The following is a 27,826-nucleotide window of genomic DNA, read 5'->3' on the forward strand; positions in this document are numbered from 1 at the left end:
AAAATTGGTCAAAACTTACGATTTTCTGAATTTGACATATTATTAGAGTCTGACATGTCTTCTATCATCTGTCGAAATTTTGAAGCAAAATGATGAAAGGAAAGACCAAAAAATAGCGTTTTTCTGGGCCATGTTTTTTTGGCGTTTCAACGAAGCAGAAACTGGTTCGAACATTTGGATTGAGCGCCACACATAGGCTCCGCCCCTAACAACGACCAGAGTGCTCTCATTGGTCAGTTTGCTGCTTGCCGCTAACCGAAGCGTGAAGCTCGCACTCTGCCCAGTCGACTGGTGCGTGCGGGCGGGTTGAGCTATGCCTAGCCGCTTCTCCTGACATCCTGGTCACTGATTGGTCGGTGAGGAGACCGCCGACGCTGTGTTTGAATGAGCATTTCGGGGGTTGCTAGGGCTTAACTTCTATTGTCCGGAGGTGAATACTGACTTGCGTGTCTCTTGATTGTGATTGCGTCGCAAGGAGAACTTTTAGGGCGCTTTTCTCGAAACAGTGATTTCCCACAAGTCTTGACATGCTCTCTTTTAAACATCGATATCTCCGCAGCCGATTATTTTTATAAGACGTGTTGTATATCAATTTAAAGCAGAAAGATTAGGGAATTGTGTCATGCAATTTTCAAATAATCGACCTCGCCCGACTTTAGGATCATTTTGTTGTAGCGGGTCACATATATTCTGTCTTATTTCCATAGCGGGCAACAAGTGGAAATCGCCGTGGTAACAGTGGGCGGGGCGTCAGAGGTGGAAGTGCAGGTATGTGAATAGTATTAACCAGCACAAAGTAATATCAGTGTATTATACCAACACTAATAGTTCACCCATCCTCATGACGTGTGTCATTGCACTACAGGGTCAGTTGCTTCAGAATAACTTAACAATAATAGTAACATACATCAATAACAAAACGGCACATGTGACAGGAGAATATACAGTCATTACCACATCAAGGTAAATACTGGGAGTTACTACTGTAGTAAGTCTTGAATGCTACAGTTCTGTGGTGATATATTTCCAATTCCTGCATTAGCATAATTAATGCAAATTTTATTTATTTATTTATTTATTCATTTTTTGGTTGCCCTGTTATAATGTGTAGTAACTGTATAAGCTAACTGAGCATGCTTCCAGCATTACTTCTGTAAATTTTGATTTGTTTGTTAATAGCTTGCCTTCCATTTTAGTTCACGGAAAACTTCAGCAGATAATATCTTTTGTGATTAAACTCAGCAATGCAGCTCATGTTTCAAATTTTTATTTATGATACTGCCTCTCTGAACAAGATTTCTTTCTGTATCACATGAAAGCCACAAAATGCCATTGCTATCTGCATGAACCCTTCTACAAATAGGAATTGATTCGGCGCACAGCAAATATCATTTCAAGTGATTTTATTTGAGGAGTATCGCTTCTGCAGCTCAAAATTATATATTGCTTGATTCCACTGTATTTATGCGTTCATTTGATTCAATTATGCTATCAATTGCTCCAGACATTCGAGGTGAGTTCAAAATTTGCACTCATCTTCAACAAACACAGGAAGTGAAGTATATGTCTCCTATAAATGACTGGACCCCCCCCCCCCCCCTCCCCGACCCCCCAGAGCACCAAATTACTTTCTTACTTCCTTCTTTTAATTACTGGAAAAATTTGAAAGATCATGTCAGGTGTTCTTATGTAAGGCATCATAGATTGTAGATTTCCTCCTAATCCTAACGTTACAGGTTTTGGAGGAAAGTGAGAAGTAGAAAGAACAATACATGTCTGTAGTGTTGTGACTTGATTTTCCTTTAAACACCAACTCAATACCCTCTCATGAGCACACATGCCGTAACAACTTTGATGTGGTTTTATTTCTTCCTTCCTCTAACTACATTCTGGTATCCCTGATAGAAATATATATGTACATATCCTTTGATCAGCTTGTTTTATCCACCCTAATGCTAAATCAGTTTCCACTACTTAACAATATTTCTATGTAAAAGAGTACAACAAATATTGGTTGTGACACCTAGAAAAAGTCTAGTTGTAGCATTTGCATTGTGTTTAGACGTGAATTACACTGTATTTTGAGAATGATGCAACTCTGTGCCAAGTAGTGACGGGATCAGGCATCAATAGCAGTTATATTGCAGAGGGATGCTCAATGTGCGACACAATGTACAAAAATGGAAGACCATTGTACAGAAATGGAAAAATGCAATTGAACAACACAGATTTCTTTCCATGAAAGGCACAGTAAAGAGTTGATAATGTGAAATATGAGAAGAGCTGATCACAATAATGGCCTTCCAAAAAGATCATAACATTGTAATACTTGGCTTCCTTAGCAAGTCTTAACACAAACTTTCAAACAAATCATTACATGCATGTTTATTATGTAATCGCTCAAATTAAGTTAAAAAAAAAAAACAAAAACAGAGGCAAGTCAAAGTGTAAGTTTTTTATGTGGAGTACGTCAAGATATGGCTCCCATACTTATCCCGCCCCCCCCCCCCCCCCCCCGACCTGCCTAAAATCCAACACACTTAACTCATCCTCATCACTTCCCCTCCTTTATCCTGCACATTGTCTGTTTTTGGTTGACTTTCTGCTTGGCATGTTTGTCAGGGTCCGAGCGAATCGGTAGTGGGACCAGAAGGGGTTACGAGGACGATCGCCTTGATAGTCCTTCGGGTGAGTGCCAGGGAAAGTGACTAACCGCATGCTTTCTTACCTCATAGCACACATCACTTTATAATCTCCATGCTGTTCATTCATCTGAATCACTGTATCATGTCTTAATAATTTTGTTTTCAACAGTTATGTCTTCCTTTGCCGTGTTCTTCTGTCCATTTTACTGCTGTTACTATGTAAGCATGAACATATGTTTGTCACAACTGTGCCTCCAGCATGGTAGACGTGATACTGTTGGAGGTAACCAGAGAGCCTATGTTGGCAAGATTGTCATCACCAATAATGAAGCTTTACATTCATATTTATACAACTTTGCCGACACAGGAAAGATGTAGGAAGGCTGATAGCACCTCTTAATTTTGAGTTTTATACTTGTTGATATTTTTTTGTTTCCATCTTTGCTATTACACATAGGATGTGAGACTGTTCAAACATTCAAAATATAGATATCATTATTACAATTGTACTTAAAACTTTCATGAGCTAGAGTGTTAGAGTGTCATGATTTTCAAGTGTATCATATTGTAAAATGGCAAGTACTGTACAATGCATCAAGCAAGAACATTTGTCCATGTTGTTCATTTAAAAAAGAAAGTAAGATCATTCCATAAGTGAGTACACTTATTCATTTCCCATCTTATTAAGCAACATATCTTACGAACGACCGTCATTTGGAAAGTTTCTCAGAAACTTGTGCCATTTTTGGTATGTCTTCCTAAAAATGCGCAATCATTGCTGAAGTGTAATAGGTCTGTGGCAGAGTTATGTGGCGATGCATATTTGGAGAACCAAATTTTGTTGTAGTTTATAGATCATTGCCTTTGAAGGACACCAGATTTTGTTGTCAAGATCGAGTCACCATTTCTGTCTGTTACCTGCGTTCATTTCACAATTGTCTTTTGATATTCACTCAGCAAGCAATGATGTAGAAAGCCAAACATAGCCTCATGTTGAAGTGTGTCAAAATTCCATCAGCATTGCTTTTCATGCCAACCTGGCTTCCGCTTGATGTTATGACCAGAACATTCAAATGTTCTTGAAATAGAAGAAACTATCATGTCGTGGATAGTCCCTGCAGCGTGTAATCTGCTGCTTTGAAGTATAATGCCCCTTGAGAATAGTGTATGTGGAAACACAGTTAATAACCTCAGAGATGTCTAACCATGAAATCCAAAAAGGGAGCTGTACCCAGTACAGAAGGGTGATATTTCAATTTGAAAAAAGACAAATTAATCCTTTTAGGCTTTTATTTCTACCCCCCCCCACCCCACCCCACCCCCCCCCCCTAAAAAAGGGATAGTTAGTTATCCATATTTACAGGTACCCACACATTTTGTGCATACACAAAATTGATGTAATATTCTTTCTCATCGACAAGAGAGCAAATTGTATTTCAGCTCATGCCTGGTATGTTGTGCATTATGAACTTGACTATCATCACGCTATGCATCATAACAAACATACACCGCAATATGTAATAGCTGTCATGGTGTACTGTAAAAACATTCACCTGCAGATTCTGGAAGGGGAGGAAGCGGCACCAGCAGCCGCCAGAACAGCGGCCGGTCCAGCGCCCGTAGGAGCAGCGGGAGGATGAGGGCTGCTCTGCCAGAGACCAGTGGGTCTTACCAGGTGGAGGAACAGAGTGTTGGTGAGTGTCACACCTTAGTGCATGCCTATTAGCAATCTTTAAACCCATTGAGGGCGGGCTGATTTTGCTACAACATGCATTTCCCACAGACACTTGCTCAAGTACAGTGCACTCCTGTTATAACGAACACGGTTATAACGAAATTCCGGTTACAACGAAGTAAAAATTCAGGCCGAAACATCATCAACTCTATGTATTTTCATTGTTTATTTGTTCGGTTATAACAAAATTTCGATATAACAAAAGAAAACTGCTGGTCCCGAGGACTTCGTTATAACGGGAGTCCACTGTACATGTATACTTAGGACTAGCCTTCATTGGGTTAAAATGCTTTCCTTGCTGATTAGCACTGATGTCTGGAGATTAGCAATTATTGTCAGTGAATAGAGATTACCTAATCCCCCATTAGAATCTCCATTGCCTTAGCTATGCCTTCCTGTTGGCCACAGGTACACTGCTACGCATGAGTGCGCTTGGTAACCACTCAGCTAGGTCAAGTTTTGATGGATTTCTGAATGTTGATGAAAAAGCTTGCCAAGATAAGCCAAGTTCCAGGGCACATAAAAGGAACCTTGAGTTTCTTCTTAGACCCATTGAGGACAAGTCCCGAGTATGCTCCAGCATGTGTGTATGGGAAATGCGTGTTGTAGCAACATCAGTCTGTCCTCACCAGGTTAGGTCTCATTTTGCATGTTGTGCTTGGCTGGCTGATGTTGTTTAAATGGTGGTATAAGAGTCTTTTAGGGTGAACCACAAGGGACTGGTGTGAAACAGCAATATCCAGCAGTGCTTCCCTGCTCTATTACCTTCACTAAATTGATTTTTATGAAATCTCAATCATTCATGTGGGTCATTGATATACCATAGAAAACAATTCCATATTCATATAATTTTTCCTTTTAATGTCCATAATCACCAAAAATGTTGTGAGATGTAGATTCATGTGTTGTGACCTCTAAGATGCTTTGTATTCTAATATGACTCTGCAAAATTACATTGCACATATATCTCCTGAAAAGTGAGGTCAGCAAGTGTAAGGGTAAGGTTTTTTCCCAACCACATGATACCAAGGTAAACTAATTCTCTCTCTAACACTCTCTGTCTTAGATGCATCCTATGTGGACCCTCTGGGGCCTTCAGCGGAACGACCCAAGACGGCGGCCAGAAAGCGAGATGCCGTGGAGGATGAGTTTGGGGATGAGGAACTGGGCGATGACCTCCTCCCAGAGTAGGCCCTAGGACTGTTACCATGGGAACGAGATAGAGAGTCTATTTCCTTGTGGACCACGGGTCTAGTCTTGACAGACATTCGAGACAACACATTAGGCTATAAAGTGTCAGATGTATCCTCTCTGCATACTACCAATCCTGAGGACAGTACTCCCTTTCAGAAAGAATGAATTTATATTTCAGATAGATTGGTCATCGTACAGGTTTTTGTTTGTTTGTTTGTTTGTTTGTTTGTTTTTTTTTTGGGGGGGACTTTACAAATGTCATGGTCTCAAAATGTATTTCTTGTATAATTCTTCTGTAAGTACACCTACCAAGACAGAAAATTATGCCCATTTGAGTACTTCACGAAGATTATCTCTTATGCTAAGTAACTCAAGCTGACAAGTGTGTGACATGACTCCTTTTGTCATGGAAAATAAGAAAGTGGTAATAAATGACCTCACAATGCCCTTCTTGGTGCACTCTATTCTCTTCTTAGTTCAAAATTGTTGCGTCTGAGAATGTAAAAGGGTATTTTTGGTGTAACTCAACTTGTGCATACAAGTTTTGAGACAGATGCTGCTAGGAAACTGGCTTTTAAATGTAGTACTCTTGTGAAATTTTTCTGGTAGTGAGTAGTGTGATAAATGTGCAACATTCACTATAATAAAGTGTCAGATGTGTAGCAAAACATGAGCTCTCACTAGCAAGAATTGTTTCAAAATGGCATATACAGGGGAAACTCGGTATAACGAACACTGCTATAACGAGATATCGGTTATAACGAGGAAATTTTCTCGGTCCCAAATTTCCTTCCACACAAGTCTATGTAAAATGCTACTCTTATAGCGAGATCGGCTATAACGAAATAACTGCTATAACGAGATAAATTTTGTGACTTCCAAACAAAGAAAAACATTGTAAATCAAACCTGCTATAGCGAGGTAAAGCAAAATGCCTTCGGTAAAGCTTTGCCTTTACTTCGCCTGTGCTATCATCTTCCGAGATTGTAAAGCTTGATGCGCCAAAAACTGTCTTGTACACACATAATCATTTTCTTCAGTGCACTCCAGCCAGCACTGCATGTTGTACGTGTGAAGTGTGTGTGTGCACGCACACTGATACATGCAGAAAATGTGCTGGGACGGCCATACATGACATCATCATGACGTTTAGCAGGTGTGAGGCAATCTGATGCTGTGATTGGCCTTCTACTTAGGGAATTCCCCGTCTTCACACACACGCAGTCATAATGTACATCACGCAGAATGTGTCACATACACACACAGCATTGTGCAGACCATATTCAAGCTTTCCACACAACACACACCCATACGATAACCACATACCAATCCACAGACGATCTTGATACAGTCGCAAGCTATATAAATTTACAAATTCAAACATCTACAATTGATAAGAAACGCATTCTTGATATTGGATATCCTTGGCGAAAAACATCTTCTTACCCATAAAGGTGAGTAATTACCTCACACACAATATCAAGTTATCAGTATTGATTGAAATATGATGGGTAGTCCCACATGTGCAAATTAATGTCTTTATTTTATGCCTTCTTTTATGCCTACTGATATAACGAGATATCGGCTATAACGAGGAAAATGACTCGGTCCCGACCATCTCTTTATATCGAGTTTCCACTGTACATGTCTTCATCACCTTGATTAAATGAAGCTATCTCACTATGGGAGTGGGTGGGTGAAATGTGAGGTCACTGTTGTATTGAGAGTACTATGTAGCATCAATATGTCTTCTGAGATGAATATGAATGTAACATTACCTGAAGATCCTGATGAAATTATATCATATACATGAAACGTAAAAAAGACCGCTGAGATGTGATTTGTAGGTGATACAATGATCATAACAACACAAAATTAAGTGAGAGGATGCATTACTAAGTTCACTTAAAACTTAGCCAAACATGAAATTTGAATTACTGTTATTATTCATTAAATCACCAAATTTAAAATTTGAATTTCTGTATTCAGTATGAAATACCTCACCAAGTACAAACTTTGAAATGGGTTTGTACAATATCAGGGCAAAATTTTGCTTGTGAATGACTCGGCAAATATTATTCAAAGAATTGTTTTGTTGAATGCTTTAAAAAAAAAAATCATAATTTTGTCTTAAATGACATTTAACTGCCCATTGTTTGTGAATGAATTAAGTTGTCTTTAGTGAATAGGTATAATGTAGGACTTCCTGGAATATTGCCTTATTAGACTGGTATGGCTTTACCTTCTCCAAGATTGCCAACAAAAGGTGCACTCTATCAGCATGTGAAAGAGGCTCATTTTCCACACACACACACACACACACACACACACACACACACACACACACACACACACACACACACAAATAGTATCTATTAACCCCTTGTATGCTTTGAGTATCAATTAGCACAGAAAGGTTTAGCAATGACATCAGCAATGTTGATGCTATAAAAGTTTACATCATGTTCGCGGCAGCCACATGTAGACGTAGCATAAGAGGATGGTTGGCAAATGCTGCAAATAGTGTGTGCAGGTCTTGACACTACCCTTCTTTTCTGGTCACCATTTGAGCCCGCCACTAATACCTGAATTTTTAAATTTAGGTTGCCTGTAATAAAAGGAACCATAATAATCTATTTCTGATCCTAGTTGCTCGATTGGGCCACCAAAAGATAATCTTTTTGGAAATTCAGTGGCCCCAGCCACCGCTGATGTGGAGATGTATACGTAGAGTATGGCATGGTGAAATGCAGGTTTATATGAAAGCATTGAGTGTGCATGCTTGGTGGGTATTACAGTGTACCTACAATTTATCTGTATAATATGTGCAGAAAGCTGCAGTGTAAAATAAGAGAATACAAATAATATTAAGAAACCATGAGTGTTGTGTCATTTTTTGTCTCTCTCATTTCTCTTCGTTATTTAAATACAATGGATTATTTGTTTAACTTCATTGTCTTGGGTGAAGCGTGCAAGCTCAGCGGTGACGGACTCAGTCCAACGTTTGTTCAACGTGTTGTTGTCTGATGTGTTTCAGTCTAAAGTAAGAATCTTTACACAGGTACATGTAGATTATTCAAATGATCACTTGCACCTTCCTGTAACAAGTGTTCTTTAAAGTTTATCACCCATTACTTTGCACTCCATCAAAGTCATGGTGATATGTTCAAATATGTCAGTGCTGAGTTGTTGAAATCAAATCCACATTAGAATGTGGAAATCATGATTTTCAATAATAAACATACTACAATTGTACGTGTATATATGTACTATGAAAATACATCCACATAACTCATGAAAGCATGACATGCCAGATATAGTAGTGGTAATATATACCCACATGATTTATATACACACAAAAATGAGATGCTTTTCATAGTCTTAGACCAAGATTATAAGGACGAGTTTATTTCATACATATTTATGAAGTGATAAATATCATTCTTTGTAGTGATATAAATCTATTAGTATCATTAATGCAGTACATTTGGATGATTATTTATTGTGATGGGAATTCGGGTTGAGGTGAGTGTTGTGCAGCATAATTATAACTGACAAACATTTATCATTGCTTTCAGCTTTATTTGCTCAGGGAATATTAACACATTAATGGATGAAATGTTATTCCCTCTCCCCTCTTCTTTTCTCTATTTTTTACAGGATAGAACTGTTAAATTAAAGAAATTTGTGTCTTTTTCATGAAACATTAAAGTACATGTACTACTATTAATCATCACAATTCATATTGCAACAATTTCATTAAATGAGTGCTCAAGGCGCATTCAAGGATGAAAGTATGAAGTATATAATGTATGTATTACAAGTATTAAGTATACATGTATGTATATATACTACAAATAGAGAGAAAAAGAGGGAAGGAGAGAGAAAGATTATCTACATCAAATTGTTGCCAGGCAAGAGTGTCTATTTGGATGGTATTTTTCTTTTCACACAAAACATGGTTAATAACTTCATCATATTTACATGATACATGATTCAATCAATATGAAGTAATACTTTTTTCTCGGCACAGCGCAAAAGAGTAACCAAATCATTTTTACAAATAGTATATTTTCTCTTAAACTTTGTAGGGGGCTGGATTTATATCTAAAATAAAGTCTATTCTTTTGGTTTACTGATGTAAAAAGTGATCGAGATAACCAAGGAGATTTGGCTTTCTTTAGATAACTGGATTTACTTTTGCCAGATCGGCCAATATGAGAGTATAAATATACCCATAATCACAAAATGTACTGTTTCAAAAAAATTATCACATGCAATATTAACATCAATCATTTCTAATATGAGATGTATGACCAATCATGTGCATTCGGTATCTTCTTCACCAAATTCAGTCTGGCATCATGACTGGGCACTGATATAGATCTGAAAGAGAGGGATTCACACATCTGCCATATGAGGCTGCACAGTACATGAACACAGGGAAGTGGTCTGACATTTATAAGTCAGTTACTCACTCCCAGCCAGTTACAGAATTGAGAAACATGGCAACTCTGTATCACTGCTAAAGTACTAATATGTTTAACAAAATGCATTGCAGGGAAATATGAAGTTATTCTAAGTCTAGACACGGGAGCAGTAGGGGTGGATCTAGCTTTTTGCGATAAGTGGGGGTGGGGTGGGATTTGGGTCAGACAAGCAAAAACAAGATTAAAAAAAAGGTCTTCACATTTTTTGGTGCCACTTCTCCGCCAAAATCGGCTGACAAGAGAAAAAAAAAAACAATCCGAAAATCTCAAGGGGTTAAGGGGTTTAGACTCCCTTAAAGGGATATAGTACAGTATTGGTGGAGATGAGAATTGGGCTTTTAACTTTTTGCGAGATACCAGGAAAACATTAAATACTACAGAGCATAAAACCATTCTACTTTTTAAGAGCAATTCAAAGTTTATTGATGAAAATCGGGTTTGGAATGACAGAAACATCCAAAAACAAAGTAAAACAAAGTGATCGTAATAAAAGGTGGGTCCCATCACACTTTATTAGAATCGCTCTGCTTTGGATATCTCGGCCATTAAAAAAAAAAAAATCATCAAACAAACGTTGAATTAATCATGGAATTACATGCTCTTTCATATTTCATAAGAGGTTTCTCATTATCGCACCAAAAATGTTAAAAATCTGAAATTAGGTCTCAACCCAAACTATACACTCCCTTTAAAAACTTTTCCTGTTTTTGTCGAGAATCAAAAAGCCTTCAGATTTTTTGCTGATGCTTCTAGCTCCACTGACAAGCCCCCCCCCCCCCCAAATAAAAGGAGGAAAAGTTCAAAAGCTTTTCCTGTTTTTGTCGAGAATCAAAAAGCCTTCAGATTTTTTGCTGATGCTTCTAGCTCCACTGACAAGCAGAAAAAAAAGAGAGAGAGGAAAAGCTCAGAAGGGGGTAACCCCTAACTCTACCCCCTCCCCCTCCCCCTCCCCCCCCCCCCCCCCCCCCCCCCCCATCCGTCACTGCGCTGGGTAGGTGCATTCCAGAGAGGTGTGTGCATTAGTGTGATAGCGATCACAGTTTGTATGATCGATAGTAAGTGCAGCGAAATCGCTTATCGACAACCCTTTTATGCATTTGGCTGGCCGGCCTTCCCATCATCCATCATTCTTTCTTTCTTCCGCTGAAGCCAAGATGAAGTAAGCTCGCGACTTGAACTCGTATGAAAATCCATCCCGATCAGATGATCAACGTACATATTAGAAATCATGACATTAGAAAAAGAAAGATTCGATTCATAATAATACATCTATGTTATTTCTGCTCTGTTTCAGGACGGAGCTGTGCAATTTCAGTGGATACAAAATCCAACCCGGCCATGGCCGGCGATACGCTAGGATTGATGGAAAGGTACGTACCGTATGATATGTGAGGGAGCCATACATACACTCGTAGAGATGTAAGTGATGATAGCGCGCGTGTGAACGAGACTGTGAATGCGAATGGCATGCTATGTTTCGAGAGCAGGGACCTCAAAGTGTTCGCAGTATCCAACAATCTGATTAATGACGCAGTATTGCCGTAAAACCACCAGTTTTCGAACACCCAAACTTTACTGCAATATTTTTGTCCAACTAAAATCATGAAAATAGGAAGTGACAGTGTTCAATGAGAATGTGTGACAATGGTATGGTGATCACCACTGGCCACTGCCACTACCTGGCACTGATCACTTCATATAAATTTTACACAGGCTCACAGCACAGCCAGCTCGTAGCTATACGGTAGCTGCCCAGCGCGCCCGGCCGGCCCTGCCCTATTGCTGTTGACACGAGTGTCCCGTCACTCGCGACCCTCGCATTGCCTCTGGTCCGGCTATGACAGTGTAAATTATGCTGCTCACACACACGCTCTTGTCTTATGCCATCCAACCACTAGAGTAAAATATCCCGTTTGCGGCAGTTTAAGCATTGTTAAGAGTTTTTCCAACTTGTAAACAAATCAGGCAAATTATTTTCAACCATTTCATATATCATAGACAAGATTATTCATTAACGCAATTGTTTTCATGAAAGAAATTTACCATTGACCAACGCAGTTTTCATGATTTACCAGGGCTAAACCCGGCACAATTTTCGCCGATAAGGGCGATATGCGACGTAGTATTTCTGCTTGCGGCACGATGTACAATCCCTATGCAATACGCGCGTGCTCCGCGATCTTTAGCTGAACGCCTTCACATGTCTCGCGAACATTGCGTAAGCGCTAATTCCCATTGCGAAAGCACGTGAAAATAGCGTGCGCACATGCATTGGCCGCAAACAAGATCGCAATTCTGGCGGTGTTGTTGATGTCTTTCTCGTGTTTTTCTGAATTTTTTTTCGATGGTAACATCCACTTTCCGAAAAAAATGGCGGCCCACATCGGCTCGCGAAAATTCTATTTTACGTGAGGATATGTTTTCAATATCCATGAACATCGAGAAAACGACAAAAAATCCAGTTTCTTGGACCATTGTTTCTTAACTGTTATGTTAAGAAGTACCGAAAATTTCATTTTGGATGCGATATGTTATCATTTAGGTGAGAAAATTTCACTTTCGTCAGAGATCGTGCCCATTTTATCGGTTGGGTTTTGTTGATTGCTAGTGTGTTAGTATATGTGTAGTGTGCATGTAACAGTGCAATGCTGTTTAGCTGTATATTACCGTGTATGTTGTACCTGCCGCGAACGGCTGCACGGCCGCTTACTGACGCAGTTACTCTAGAGTAACTGCGGCAGTGACAGTCAGACCGCAACGTCCTGAAAAGCCTTCGCATTTATCGTACGCGTATGCATGGACCTCGCGGACATGAATACGTAATGAGCTAAGAGACCACATTTTTAGAGGGTCTGTAAATCTAAATGACATTATTAGTCTTCATGATTTATACATCGATAAAAAGCTGACGAGCTATACTTAAATGAAATTTGACCAGTTTAAAGTTTATGACATATAAAATACACTGCACAAGGAAATTATAAAGCACAAAATTTGCATATTTTTCAGTTTTCCTAAGAGGTGCACTAGACCAACGAAATTAAGGTGGACCAAAATGGAAGAGGTATAAAATGAAAGAGGAAATATCATTCAATGAAAACATAGTGACTTTATATGGACTGATCCTATGAACGGGTCAGGTTGGCGAATAAATCATTGCATTGTACAGTTAATTTTTGACGAGATTGCTGTTTGCCGCGAATATGTGTTTCTGATTGGTTAATTCCCTCTGAGTGGAGACTTTAATGAACCTCGCGGGATGACAGTAAACGCGCACTCTACATAACAGTAACAGACTGTGTGTAGATGACAGTGTAGGACCCTATGGTGTGTGTGTGCGCGCGCACAGTGTATGTATACGCACTCAGGTTCAGGCAACTGCAGCTAAGATCTCCACGTAAATAACAAGAACAACAGTCCACTCTGATCGACAGCTCAACTCTGGCTTGAACTTTGTTTGCACAACTACAGTACAATTGTAGGTAGAGTAGGTAGAGTAGATTTTTGCATACATTTTATTCAAGCAATTTCATTTTCTTTTGGTTCGTACACATAATTTGTAAAAGTTTCGGCAAGTTTCCCTTACCATGTAAGCACCGTATTGTCATTCACCGTACATCACGCTGCTGCTACGATATTCCGTACAGTAGTATGTATTCTGTGCATGCAATCCATACATGACAATCACATGTGTGCAGAATGCGCTGTGTGTGCGCGGCCATTGCTAGTGTGAGCGGTGGATGCATACTGCTGCAGCGCAGGTAGGTACACACTACGCCACGGCATTCATATTCCCGCTCGAGTACTGCGTAACTACAGCCTAGTCGCGGTACGTAGAGATTCGCACAGCTAACAGCGTCGCGCGCGCGTCTGGCCAGCCAGCTGGTCGGGCTATCTTGATCCCGCGAGCAGAAAATGGCATGCGGCAGGCAGTTCTTCTGCTGCCGTTTCGACAGGAAAGATTGAACTAAGTTGTTACATCGCTGAACAGTCCCTGGTTTGAGATTGAGTATGCATGATTTCATGGGTTTGTTGGAGGGAAAATGTAAGGAGAAAGGGTGGCTTTTAAATTCTTTGCTTGCCAGATTCTGGCAAGCATTCTTTCCTCTTATTCCAAAACGCTTCCCGACTTTGATTTTCACTTGCCGCGGGAAAGCGCTCACTGTAATTTCACTCGCGGTACGTGTATCCGGGACCGCTAGCGTGCAAAAATGCGTGCAGTTTCCCATAGCCAAGTAACGTACCATGACGCACCCCTCGGTTCAAAATAATGCGTGTTATTTTCCATAGCCAAGTGACGTACCATGACGCACCCCTCGGTCAAAATTTTGACCGACAATGATGGGATTTTGACGCACCCCTCGGTCAAAAATTTGACGGACAAAGCTGGTAAAATGACGAACACCTGGGTCACAAATTTGACGGACCAAACGAGGAAATGACGCACCCATGTCCGGGGGTAGTGGGGTGAGTCATTACATTGACAAGTGCATAAGGAGAAAGGGTGGCTTTTAAATTATGTGCTTGCCAGATTCTGGCAAGCATTTTTCCCTCTTATTCCAAAACACTTCCCGAATTTGATTTTCACTTGCCGCGGGACACTGCTCACTGTAATTTCACTCGCGGTACGTGTATCCGGTACTGGTAAGCGTGCAAAAATGCGTGCTGTTTTCCATAGCCAAGTGACGTACCAGGACGCACCCCTCGGTTTAAAATAATGCGTGTTATTTTCCATAGCCAAGTGACGTACCATGACGCACCCCTCGGTCAAAAATTTGACCGACAATGATGGGATTTTGACGCACCCCTCGGTCAAAAATTTGACGGACTAAGCTGGTAAAATGACGAACACCTGGGTCACAAATTTGATGGACCAAACGAGGAAATGACGCACCCATGTCCGGGGGTAGTGGGGTGAGTCATTACATTGACAAGTGCATTATAACAAGTATATCTAAAACGTTAACCATCATTCATGTGGCGATTCAACCTATGAACTGGTCGGGTTGGCAATAAATAGAAAGCCTTGTTCTAATTTGTCTCAGGGTCGTTTGGAAAATATCGATATAATGCAGAGGTATGAGTAATGGTATCATAAGCTCATTTTATATAATGTAAGCATTAAAAGGTGTTATTTATTTCAAATATTCACAAACCATGTCCATTAGTCACGGATAGTAGATCTTCATGTCGCCAATAAGTGAATCTCGTAGACCATGCACTTTTTCTCTGAATTCTCTTGCAAAATCTCGGGTGCTGAGAAGGACATGCGCAAAAACCTGCGCGTACGAAAAATTTTTGATTTGAGCTCATTAACAGCAGCATTGCGGTCTGACTGGTAAGCGGCCGTGCAGCCGCTCGCGGCAGGTACAACTACAACATACATGACCGCTAAACACAGCATTACACAGTTAGGCTACATGCACACTACACATATACTAACACACTAGCAATCAACAAAACCAACCGATAAAATGGGCACGATCTCTGACAAAAGTGAAATTTTCTCACCTAAATGACAACATGTTGCATCCAAAATAAAATTTTCTATACTTCTTAACATAACAAGTAAGAAATAATGATTCAAGAAACTTGATTTTTTGTCGTTTTCCCGACGCTCATGGATTTTGAAAACATATCCTTACATAAAATAGAACTTTCGCGAGCCGATGTGGGCCGCCATTTTTGTTCAGACAGTGGATGTTACCATCGAAAAAATTCAGAAAAACACGAGAAAGACATCAACAACACCGCCAGAATTGCGATCTTGTTTGCGGCCAATGCATGTGCGCCCGCTATTTTCACATGCTTTCACTATGGGAATTGGCACTTACGCAATGTTCGCGAGACATGTGAAGGCGTTCAGCTAAAAGATCGCGGAGCACGCGCGTATTGCATAGGGATTATACATTGTGCCGCAAGCAGAAATACTGCGTCGCATATCGCCCTTATTGGCAAAAATTGTGCCGGGTTTTGCCCTGGTGAATCATGAAAACTGCGTTGGTCAATGGTAAATTTCGTTTATGAAAACAATTGCAATTGCTAGAGTAAAATATCCCGTTTGCGGCAGTTGAAGCATTGTTAAGGGTTTTTCCAACTTGTAAACAAATCAGGCAAATTATTTTCAACCATTTCATATATCATATACAAGATTATTCATTAACGCAATTGTTTTGTTAATATTTGGGGATTTTGTGAAATTTTATGAAATTTTATGTTTGACAAAATCAATATTGGGAAAAATTAGGTTGATATATTTAACATACATTATTATAAATATAATTTTGTAGAGTATTATCTGAGTTGAATAAATATTGCAAAAAATACTTAAGTGTCCGAAAATTGGGGCTTTTATTCTAGACAACTCCCATTTTTCGGCCGGCCTCCAAAATCCGGACACTTGACTTATTACAAGCCAGCAAATGCAAATTCTAGTAGAATTTCTACTGTCACAGCACACGCATATCACGTCGTTTCAAATACTTGATTACTGGCACGCTCGTTCACCACAGGAAAGTGCCTGAGTCACCTTCAAAGATCCATCTGAAATCCCAAATTTTGCCATCAAAAATGCTGAATCGGCGCAACTTTTCCAAAGCGTGCGAATTGGGTCCTATCTTATGAAGTAGGGTTGCGAGAAAAAAGTGCTAAAAATTGAAAAATTACATTCTGTTGCAAGATTTTTTTGCTTATCACAAGCTCAAAGTGTGATGGTATCCTCAAAATACAAAAGAAAAACAAAATCTCCCTACGTGCTGATGCAGTGAATAAATGTACAGCCCTTAGGCTGAATACAAGTGCTGAGTCACCAAAATTTGGACACAAACGGGTGCCGCAACGTCCCCGATGCAACTTTGGGGCTACAATGTATGGCACACACTCATTTTTCTGTGGCCTTGTATGCGTATTGACATTGAAGGCGCATAGCGTGTGTCCGAATTTTTGAGACGCTGACTGAATTTTGGGGAATTATCAAGGTGATAATATTTGGGGATTTTGTGAAATTTTATGATGTGTTTTACAAAATCAATATTGGGAAAAAGTAGTTTGAAATTATATAACATGCATTGATATGTAGATATAGTTTTGTATGTATTATTTGAGTTGAACAAATATTGCAGAAGTGCTTAGGTGCCCAAAAATTGGTGGTTTTACTGAACATAGAGAGTAAAACCACCAGTTTTTGGACACTTGAGCTTTTCTGCAATACATGTATTTGTTCAACTCAAATCATACAAAATCATATGGAGAATTTGTCTATAAAAATGTATGTTAAATAATTACTACTTTTTCTCAATGTAGATTTTGTTAAATACATCATAGAATTTCACAAAATATTATCACCTTGATAATCCCCCAGAATCCATCCGGCCTCTTGAGAATTCAGACGCATTCAATGTCAATGTGCGTACAAGGATGCTGAAAAATGTGCCACACCATACCTTGTTGGCGCAAGGTTGCATCGGGGATGTTGCGGTGCCCGTTGATATCCAAATTTCTGGCGAGTTGGCACTTACATTCAACCCCTGTACATTTAGTCACTGCATCGGCTCGTACAGAGATTTTGTTTTTTTTTTGTGTTTTTGAGGATACCATCACACTCTGAGCTTTTGATAAGCGAAAAATCTGGCAACAGAACAGTATGTTTCTCAATTTTTAGCGCTCTTTCGCCGACCCGGATTCTTAACGCAATAGATAAAGTCTACTTAATTCGCTGGTGCTTTGGAAAAGTTGCGCCAATTCTGCATTGTTTATGGTGAAATTTGGAATCTTAGATGAATTTTTCTGTTGTGAACAACAGTGCCAGTGTGTGAAACGATGTGATATGCGTGTGTTGTGGCAATAGAATTTGCTGGCTTTGATAAGTGTCCAGATTCTGGAGGCTGGCCGAAAACTGGGGGTTGTACTTGGAGTTCTACCTTCTAGACATCTTTATTTTCCTACATTTTTTTGAAACTATCCTCATTTCCATTGCCTTTATTCTATGAAGTAAATATAAAATCAATAGCACATTTACAATGGTTTGGGGGACCTACGATTCTTACGATGTATGATGCATCACAACTCCACAATCGATGGCGTCGTGGCCTTGGGACAAATTGAGACTTCGGCTCAGCATGCATGCTAGCTAGCTATAGATCTACATGTACCAGGCAGCGCAGCTACCAGGTACTCGTAGCTACCAGCGCCGTGAGCCTTTGTGCTCTGAGCACATCATCAGCACATGCACATTCTCTTACTAAGCACTGCATGCATGTAGGTACACAAGGAAAGCGGCTGTGTGCTGGCAAGGCTGTGCTTCGAGATAACTTACAATTATTATAACAGATGAACATTTGTGACAAGAACAAAAAAAAAAGAAGAAGAAAAGACGAAGAGAATGAATTGGAAACAATTTAAGAAAATTAAAGCTGTCTAGAAGTTAGTGCACTTGTCAATGTAAAGTCCTACCCTGCTATCCTGGACACAGGTGCATCATGTGTGCGTCATAATCCTATCAGTGTCAGTCAAAAAAAAAGGCACAGAGGGTCTAGCTATGCCGACTGTCTGAAAACCCCTGGCCCACATAAATTTCTTATGCCTCCGCCAACGAAGTGGCCGGAGGCAATATGTTTTCGGGTCGTCCGTCCGTCCGTACGAATATCCGTCCCGTTTTGTTTTTGTCGATATCTCAAGAACCATGTGGTGGTTTTACATCAAACTTGGTATGAGGGTATATCCTGGGGGGATAATACTTTGTTTGGATTTTAGGGTCACGGGGTCAAAGGTCAAAGGTCACAGGTTATTTTGTGAAAAAAAAGGTTGAAATTTCATGTTTTTCGCCATATCTCGCAAGTGGTTCAAGGTATCTTCATGGAACTTAGTATATATGCTTGTACCGATGGGCAGTGATTATCTAGCGAAGTTGGGGGGTCATGGGTCAAAGGTCAGGGGGTCAAAGGTCAAGGTCAACTCCTCAAAATATCACAACTTTCTTTATACTTATGCAATGCCTGAAGGTGGTTTTTTTTTTGTTAACTTGATGTATGCATGTATTACCCAATATATATTCTGTGGGAAGTTTCTTGCCAAAAGGTCAAAGGTCAAAAGGTCGAAGGTCAAGTGAGAGTGCTAAATTGCACTTTCTCCTCCATATCTCGAAAGTAACTCAAGGTATCATCATGAAACTTACATATTTATGCATGTTCTACCTAACAGTGATTCTCTTTGGAACTGTGAGGTCAAAGGTTAAAGGCCAGGTTTAGATAATGCTATTTTACCATTTGATACTGAAATTATGCTTTTTCTCAGTACCTTGAAAATTACTCAATGCATAAACTTATAAAAGGGTCAAAAGTCAAGTAAAAATCATCAGTTCCCCAAATACCTGCACTCTGACGTTTTAATCATTCATCCAATTGAACCTAGTTCTAGGAAAGTGAACATTCAGCACATTTGTGGCAAACCTGTCATTTTAATATTTTGCCAATTGTGTGAAACTGTCATCACACATTGTCAAGACCTTGTACTATAGACCTATTAGGAGAACCATGTATTATGGCGGAGGCATACCAGTCGCTGTAGCGATATTTCTATTTTTTAATAAACTGAGGAATATATTCAGGAATTGAGGTTTGATAAGAACAGTTGGATTTGTAATACATGTACCACCCATCTGATAATGCTTTTGTATTTTCTGACTCAAAACACAGCTTTTGATTAAATTGTTTTATTATCAAGTACATCAGAAGCTTTTGCAGCACAGAAGAATATGTCTATAGGGTTTGTGCTAATAAATTGATATATTATTAATTATATTATTATTCTGAAACATGTTGCTCTGAGCATTTTGAATTGACATTCTTTTTATTTTCCAACCTAACTTTCAATCACCAGGTCTTCAACTTCATAAATGGCAAGAGCAAGGCCTCTTTCATGATGAAGCGCAACCCACGCCGCATCAACTGGACTGTGCTGTACCGCCGCAAGAACAAGAAGGGTTCCCAGGAGGAGGTGACCAAGAAGAGGACGAGGCGCACCACCAAGCACCAGCGTTCCATCGCCGGTGCCTCACTGGCTGAAATCCTAGCCAAGAGGAACCAGAAGCCAGAGGCAAGGAAGGCCCAGAGAGAGCAGGCCATCAAGTGAGTCAGCATTTTAACCTGTTTTGTCTTGTTCTTTCTTTGAATCCAATTAGACGTAATAGATTACAGTGCGCTCTTGTATAGCGAATACAGTTATAACGAAATTTCTGTTACAACGATTTAAGAATTCAGGTCCCCAATTTTCTATCTACATATATTTATACAAAATGTATATTTTATTTATGTGATTGCAATGAAATTTCGATATAACAAAAGAAAACTGCCAGTCCTGAGGACTTTCCATATCACGAGTCACCTACCTTATTAAAAAAGCATAGTAAAATGCAAACTCCTCAAAGTGCACACAAAACAAGGGAGACCTGATAAGCTTGTAATAGAATTTGTTGGTACAATAACACTGAATAAATGGTAGTGAGGCAAGTAAACTGTGGTCAAGGATGAATTTTGTCCTTGACATTGTACAATCTTGACCAAAAATGATTTTTTTTTTTTTTTTAATTAGATACCCCGAATATATTTTATCTCAATTAGTTTTTAGTGGTGTACAGTCCATATACAGATAATAGAGCGATCTGGAAAAGTTGCGGCCAGATAATGCAATGTATGCACCATGTTCCCGGCAGCCACGGCAATCACATTCAGGCCACTGTGGACAAAACAAGATGGATGTGAGATAACATGAAGGGAAGGGATGGGCAAATGTGACAGGCCGTGATTGCCATGGAGGCCATGTCAGATTTTTATACTGTCAAAAAATTTGCCACTGTAGTTGGGTGTTCGTGACAAACGTAATAGGCCATAGTAAAACAGCATGAACAGAACAAAATATGACAGCATGTAATGCAAGTGTAGGCTGTAACAAAACTTGGAGGTGGTCTGTAGTCAGACGCGACAGGAAGTATCGTGTAGCATAAACGTGTGTGCAAACGTAGCATAACTGAAGTTGGACTGTACTTTCCTTGATATAGTATACGGGTACTTGAAAGTTTTTTTTGTTTTTTTTTCTAAGTTGCTTGTATGTACAAGAGAGTCAATGTACCGGTACATTCTTTGACAATTTATTGTGTTATATAAAGTGTAACAAAAGTCTTTTTGTTCCTATCATACTGTAGGGCTGCAAAGGAAAAGACGAAAGCCAAGAAGGCAGCAAAGAAGGCCGCAGCTCCAGCAAAGGTAAATATACAACTGTACTTCACCAACTCCATCCGGTAGTTGTGTCAGAAGCAATGTTTTCTTCTCTTTATTCATTTATTTATTTATTTATTTATTTATTTTTGCATAAATGTGTCTTATCATTCTTCATATTGTGATGCCATATAAAAATGCAATAAAGATATGAAGTGGCTTTGCTTACAAAGTGTGTTTCCTATATATACCATTATCATTGTGTATTCATAGATGGGGTCATTGTCAAAAGTCAAATTTTTATTCCACATAGTAATTCATGGAGCCTTTCTTTTTATTGTGCAGAAGCATTTAACTACTGCAAAGCAGCTTTGCAATGTAAAGAAAATAAAAAGCAAATTCAGCATACATGCTGCCCTATAATGATGTCATGAATTGTAATCTTATCCAGAGATGATGGCAGGCGGATTTAACCAAAACGTTGCAAAATTCTAAACTTTTGAATGAATTGTCCAATTTTCCTCAAACTTCATTCTTGTGCCCTGCTGATATTCCTCATTTAATTAATCCATTTGTGTATTTTGGGTAGATTCACCTGGTAGTAGTGATATTTCATGTCAAATGGTTCATCTCTTTTGCGAGTGGAAAGGAAATGAAACTGCCTTGAATGTGTAAAGCAAATGTGAAACAGGTATAAATGACTCCTAGATGTTGTTAGAATGTCTAATTGTTGTGAAACCAGGATACTGACTAAACTTTTAAAAGCATAATGTTGTTTTGCATATACAGTGTATGACTATCTGAACTGCTAGCACTAGTGTCATTGGATAGATTGATACATGGACCGGATTGTAATTTGTTAACATTTTCTTCTTCTTTTGTGTGTACGTTTTTCCTCCACCATAGCCGACCCGTGGCAAGCAGCAGAAGGCCCAGCAGAAGGTGAAATCCTCAGCCCCACGTGTTGGTGGAAAGCGATAATTTGTGACAGGCCAGAGAGGATGGGAGACGTAAAAAATCATGTACAGATTGTTTGAGTGAATACACATTGACTCTTGCAATGCAACTCGCCATAGTTTCCTAGAAGCTTCTATTTGTGGTCCATGTACACTGAGTTATGTGAGTGAGTGAAAGTGAGAGATACATACGGGCTTGTGTAAATTATGCAGGTAACTTTGTGCATGGTACAAAAACTTTGCCAAGTCAGTGCCCCAAAGGATATTAGATTTTTATTCATCCATCTCAATGGATATTGTATTCATATACATTGTACATGTAAATGTTTGTGTGTGTGTGATTGATTGTGTGTTCGCATGTATCTGTGATTTTCTAGCAGTGTAGAGTGTTTGTGTAGCAGTGTGGTATGCCGAGTGTTAGAATTCACTGAAAAAGCTAGACGAGAAACCTAGAATTTCATATGTGCGTACAGTAGACTCCTGTTATAACAAAGTCCTTGGGATCGGCAGTTTTCATCCGTTAAATCAAAATTTTGTGATAACCAAACAAATAAACAGTAAAATACATAGAGTGGATAATGTGGCCTGAATTTATATGTCATTGTATTAAACCGAAATTTCGTTATAACCGTGTTCGTTATAACGGGAGTGCACTGTACTGTGAACCTTAGTGTCATCAAAATAGTAGGTCATGGTGATGTTTGACGGCAAGCGTACAGTTACTACACACACATATTCACACACATGAACATTCTCACACACATGCAAAATAGTAGATTAAAGTGATCTTATGATACATTTTATGTGACCTTGCGTCACAAAACTAACAAAAAGTCGCACCCCTCAATTTCACGCGAGGACTCAAAAATGGTGATATGTGTCAACCGAGTCAATTTTGAGTTTTCCATATTTTCTGAAAGAGCTACATTTATACTTCTTGTACACTATTCATAAGTTCGGGATCATAAAATGAATTGGAAAGTGTGTTTCAGCAGTTTTTCTACAACCCTTTTTGGTAGAGTAATGTGATCAGGTGTGTATGTTTTTGAGGCCCCTTTTCGTTTCTTAAAAAAGAAATACATGTAGTTTTCACACTCTTCACACTCTTCACGTTCAACTCTAATAACCTTCAAGAGGTCAATGCTATTGCTTTGAAAGTTGGCATTAATCATGGACAAAATGTGTTGATAGAGCATACTTAATTTCAGCTTAATCTGATAATCCCTTCATTGTTGCTACGGTGGTTTACATCCTTTTTATGCCTCCGCCACGAAGTGGTGCCGGAGGCATTATTTTGTGTGTGTGTGTGTTTGGTTTTTTTTCGCATTCATCTCACTGCTAGCACGGCTTGATAAAGATTAAGTGCTAATAGACCCTGTACTTCAGGGCCTCTGTTCTCAGTTTACGCTTTTCCAGAGTACAGTATGTGCTTTCTTTGCAACATTTAGATAGGTTAGGAGAGTCCATTTGAATTGAGTTTACCATTTTAAAGCTTATGAGTGCTCTTTCAGAATCTGCCCTTAAAGGGATTGTACAGTTTTGGTTGAGACCTAATTTCAGGTTTCTAACATTATTGGGTGAGATAATGAGAAACCTCTTATGAAATATGAAAAAGCATGTAATTCTATGTGGAATTCAACGTTTATTTGATGAAAATTGGTTTTGAAATGGCTGAGATATCCAAAAAAGAGCGATTCTAATAAGCTGTGGGACCCACACTTTATTACGATCGCTTTGTTTTACTTTGTTTTTGGATGTTTCAGTCATTCCAAACCCGATTTTCATCAAATAAACTTTGAATTCCTCTTAAAATGGTATGCTCTGTACTATATCATGAGTGTTTTCTTGGTAACTCGCAAAAAGTTAAAAACCCAATTCTCATCCCCACCAATACTGTACTATCCCTTTAACTAAAATTTTCTGTCTGGCAACTTTTTGATGGTTTTGTGGTGCAGGGTCACTTACGATGAGGGTGTAAGTACATATATCATACTAGTAAGAAAATGTGAGGGATGACTGTTTTGGGGTCAATCATGTGCAGTAACTTAAAAATCCCTTACATGCATATGTGGAATGAGAATGTCAAAATCCTTTGTATGTGAGTACGAGTAACATATCCTGAGGTTAAAGGGAAATGAAGTCTTGTGGATTGAGGGAATTCAGCAATACTGGCCAATGTACATTGTATTACATTTAGTAGAACACACCTGCAAAGTTTGAGAAAAATCGGGCAATCCATTCAAAAGTTATCAATCTTCACAGTTCCGGTGCTGCCATCACTGGATGAGAAGACTACAGCTGTTCATGACGTCATGCTTGTACAACAATAACTTATTATAAAGAAAATATAAACAAAATTCACCATATTTTCATATTTCTAGCAAAATGAGAGAGCCCTTGAATTGAATAATTGGTACTTCTTTCTGAGAACAAAGACAATCCTATTATCCTCAGCATATATCATTTCCTAGTTGAGGGAACGTGTACTTTTCATTTGATTTTTTTAAAAATGAAGGAATTCTCTTTATAATTTCGTTATACTGTTGTACATACATGACATCATGGACTGTAGTAGTCTTCTTATCCAGCGATGGCCGCATCAAAACTAAAAATTGATAACTTTTGAAGGGATTGTCTGATTCTTCTCAAACTCTGCTGATGCGTTCTATGTACAATGTATTAATAATCAGTTGCTGCATTCACCCAATCCACGTGTATATTTGGGTTTCATTCCCCTGTTATACAACTGTATTCAACAGGTCTAGTATCCAATGATATTGAATTGATTTTATACAATTTCACCATTCATGTGCGTACACACACGTTTCATTACCTGTGCACACACCACCAGACACAACCAGCAAGTATCGCTCTATGCTTTATAATTAACATCATTTCAGTGTTTTCACTCACTTTAACGTGAAAGAAGTTCACTGTGCACCAATTACAAGATTACATTGAATAAGCAGACCATTAATGCCACACATAGCACAGAGAAAGTTTCGACGAGGCAATATTCCAAAGCTTTTATTCTGACATCAATTGCACAAAGGTGTGACAAAAAAAAAAGTGATTCGTAACAATCGGCAATACATACATTGTATTTTTATAATGTTCAAGCGGTGTTGTATTTTAGATGCACATCATGAGTTACCATCACCTACGTTGTACTGGAATTACATGACAGTGCAGAAAATACTTTCCGTAAATTGCGAAGTACTGTAATTTATGAAATGACATAGCCATTGAAGTCATCTGCTTTTTTGGGGGGGGGGGGGGGGCGTGGGAGGTTATTTTAGTAATGTATGTGACGTATGGAAAAAATTCTAATCGATAACATAACGCTGGTGTGGTAATAAACGTCATAACACAGCATACAGTTTGTGGTTAACAATTTGCGGTCGACTACGCCCCCCCCCCCAAAAAAAAAAGGGTTTTACATCAGTCTTCATTCAAATAAATATCTGCACCCTTCCTACTATGATTAACATTGCATGAAAGGTGCAGACATTTATGTGAATTCACTGAAACATATGAATACATTTAGTGAAAAAGTTGATTGAAACGGATATAAAGTATAATTCCGTGAAACTGTTGAAACTGAAATTGAACAGCCTTAGGCCCTTGTTATATGGCGCTATAATTATTATATCGTGTTATATGAGTCTGTCACTCACTTTTTTGTTTGTTTGACTGTAATTCTATATGAAGGAAACGTGAACACGGAATGGAGTTTCGCTGTAATAAAGCTGACGGATAGAATCATCACTGAAGCTTATACCAATTTCCTCTTGGTGCTGGGATGACGAATAACCACTGCAGCGTAAGCTTTCGTAAATGTCAGGCTCGTCCCAACTGACGATGATGAATTGTATATGATTTCAGGAGCAGGTGATTCAAGATGATCATTAACAGTACACTTTGATATGACTTACGATTGTTCAAAAAAATAACAATAACCACTGAAGCGCCTGCAGCTATAAATGACACTGCTTTGTTTTGTTTTTGATGCTTCTGGGCGCTGATACATCGAAGGCAGGTGATACGAGAGCGTATTAAAAAAAATATCAGCTGTATCATAAGATTATATTCTTATTATGTTGATCATTTATTCAGCCAAACTACATATGGGTAACCATTCACTTATGGCACTGTGTAGAACATCTCAGTCCTATAGTAGACTGTTATGAACACAATTAATATGAGTAATGAATATGTTAGTAAAGGGAGGACAAAAGAAGGAATTATCCGTTTGTTGCGCCTTTTTCTTCTTTTGCATAGAGCTGTAACAGAGTGAATACAAATACACTGTATCTCGAGCTCGTGGTATTCACCAGACTTTATGATGTGCATCATTACGTGCATTACATAATGTTGGGAATTTGGGGCACTTGAGAGCAATCTGTAGTTCTGTAAGCCGAACTGAGCGGGACACCTATACCACTTTCCAAATACTTTCGAGTATATAGCCATAACATCGGTTCTACTCCTGTTTTACACAAATACGACTACAAACCATGTACATGTATACATCTAGCCAACTGTGTAATTTGATGATGACTGGTCCTTCAGTAAAAAGCGCACGCTCGCCATGAGATTGGCTCCGTGCTACAAAAGCATCCTGTTACTTATCGGAGGAGGAGGTTGAGGAGAAGGAGGGGGGGGGGGGGAAGAAGAAGAATAGGATTTGATTCATTCTTACTACTAAGACTACTGTAGTATTCGCAAATCACTGGAACAGAATAAGCTGCACTTAAGACAATATAACCCCGACGTCAATAAATTTAGAGCAAGGACGGAAGACTAAACATTGAAATTGACGTAACAATGAAGCCGCACCTTTTGCGTCGTCTTAGCAATCATTTTCATTGTTACCGGAAATACAGATGTCTAAGAGTTAGCAATGAAGGTGCAACCTTACCATACTCTTCTTCCTTCATGGTATAATCTGAAAGACTCTCACCGATGCAGAAAGATAACAATGCACATAATATATCATCAAGCAGACCAAACGACAATCGTAACAACATGTGTTCAACGCGTAATCCTTAGAAAATAGTCGTTGCTGGTTGACGAAAACGCCTGTGGCTATATAGCGTCCTGTATAGCGATCTAGCTGTTTCGGCTATGTCACCCGCTTTTGATGTTTAAATATACATCTATCTCACACGTCACGTCTGTAACTTTCTTCATGGTTACGCCCATCAAGACAACAATACATTCAACTGAGATGCCAAAACTGGTACAGAATAGATGAATCAAGTTAGAACATAATTATTTTTTTTTTCCGGCTTAGACAAAATTGAATGCCAACGAGCACATGTTTTTATGTGCGTTGAAAGGATATGAATCCCTTAAAAAGTTTTCATGCAGGTGAATAAGTCTGACATAGGTTTGTATCAACTACGACGTCATCTTCCACTTCGGCAGATTTTCCAAACACTGCGCCTATACAACCGCCGATATTGTAATATTATAGGAACGGTTCTTTTCGACGCGATGACGTAGGGTTTGTTTTTCGTTTGTATTGTGACTCTGTGAGGTTCAAGAGTTTGCCAGGAACAATGCTCCAATTCGTTTCTGCGTGAGCATTCTC

The 27,826-nt window shown here is 39.0% G+C and overlaps 1 protein-coding gene and 1 pseudogene across 1 annotated transcript; both read left to right on the forward strand.

The window, feature by feature from the left end:
• Nucleotides 1-5,706, forward strand: part of LOC139730215 (intraflagellar transport protein 88 homolog) — a 33,564-nt pseudogene extending 27,858 nt beyond the window's left edge.
• Nucleotides 5,707-11,191: 5,485 nt separating this feature from the next.
• Nucleotides 11,192-22,340, forward strand: LOC139730216 (large ribosomal subunit protein eL24-like). Its single transcript, XM_071641113.1, has 5 exons — nucleotides 11,192-11,223; nucleotides 11,359-11,434; nucleotides 19,941-20,188; nucleotides 21,262-21,322; nucleotides 22,181-22,340. The coding sequence occupies exons 1-5, from the start codon at nucleotides 11,219-11,221 to the stop codon at nucleotides 22,253-22,255; spliced, it is 465 nt and encodes a 154-aa protein (XP_071497214.1). The 5' UTR covers nucleotides 11,192-11,218; the 3' UTR covers nucleotides 22,256-22,340.
• The last annotated feature ends 5,486 nt before the right edge of the window (nucleotides 22,341-27,826 follow it).

The sequence above is a fragment of the Diadema antillarum genome, unplaced genomic scaffold, assembly GCF_040938485.1.
Source record: "Diadema antillarum isolate AM-2024a unplaced genomic scaffold, OU_Dant_1.0 seq00000298_RagTag, whole genome shotgun sequence".
Classification (NCBI taxonomy): Eukaryota; Metazoa; Echinodermata; class Echinoidea; order Diadematoida; family Diadematidae; genus Diadema; species Diadema antillarum.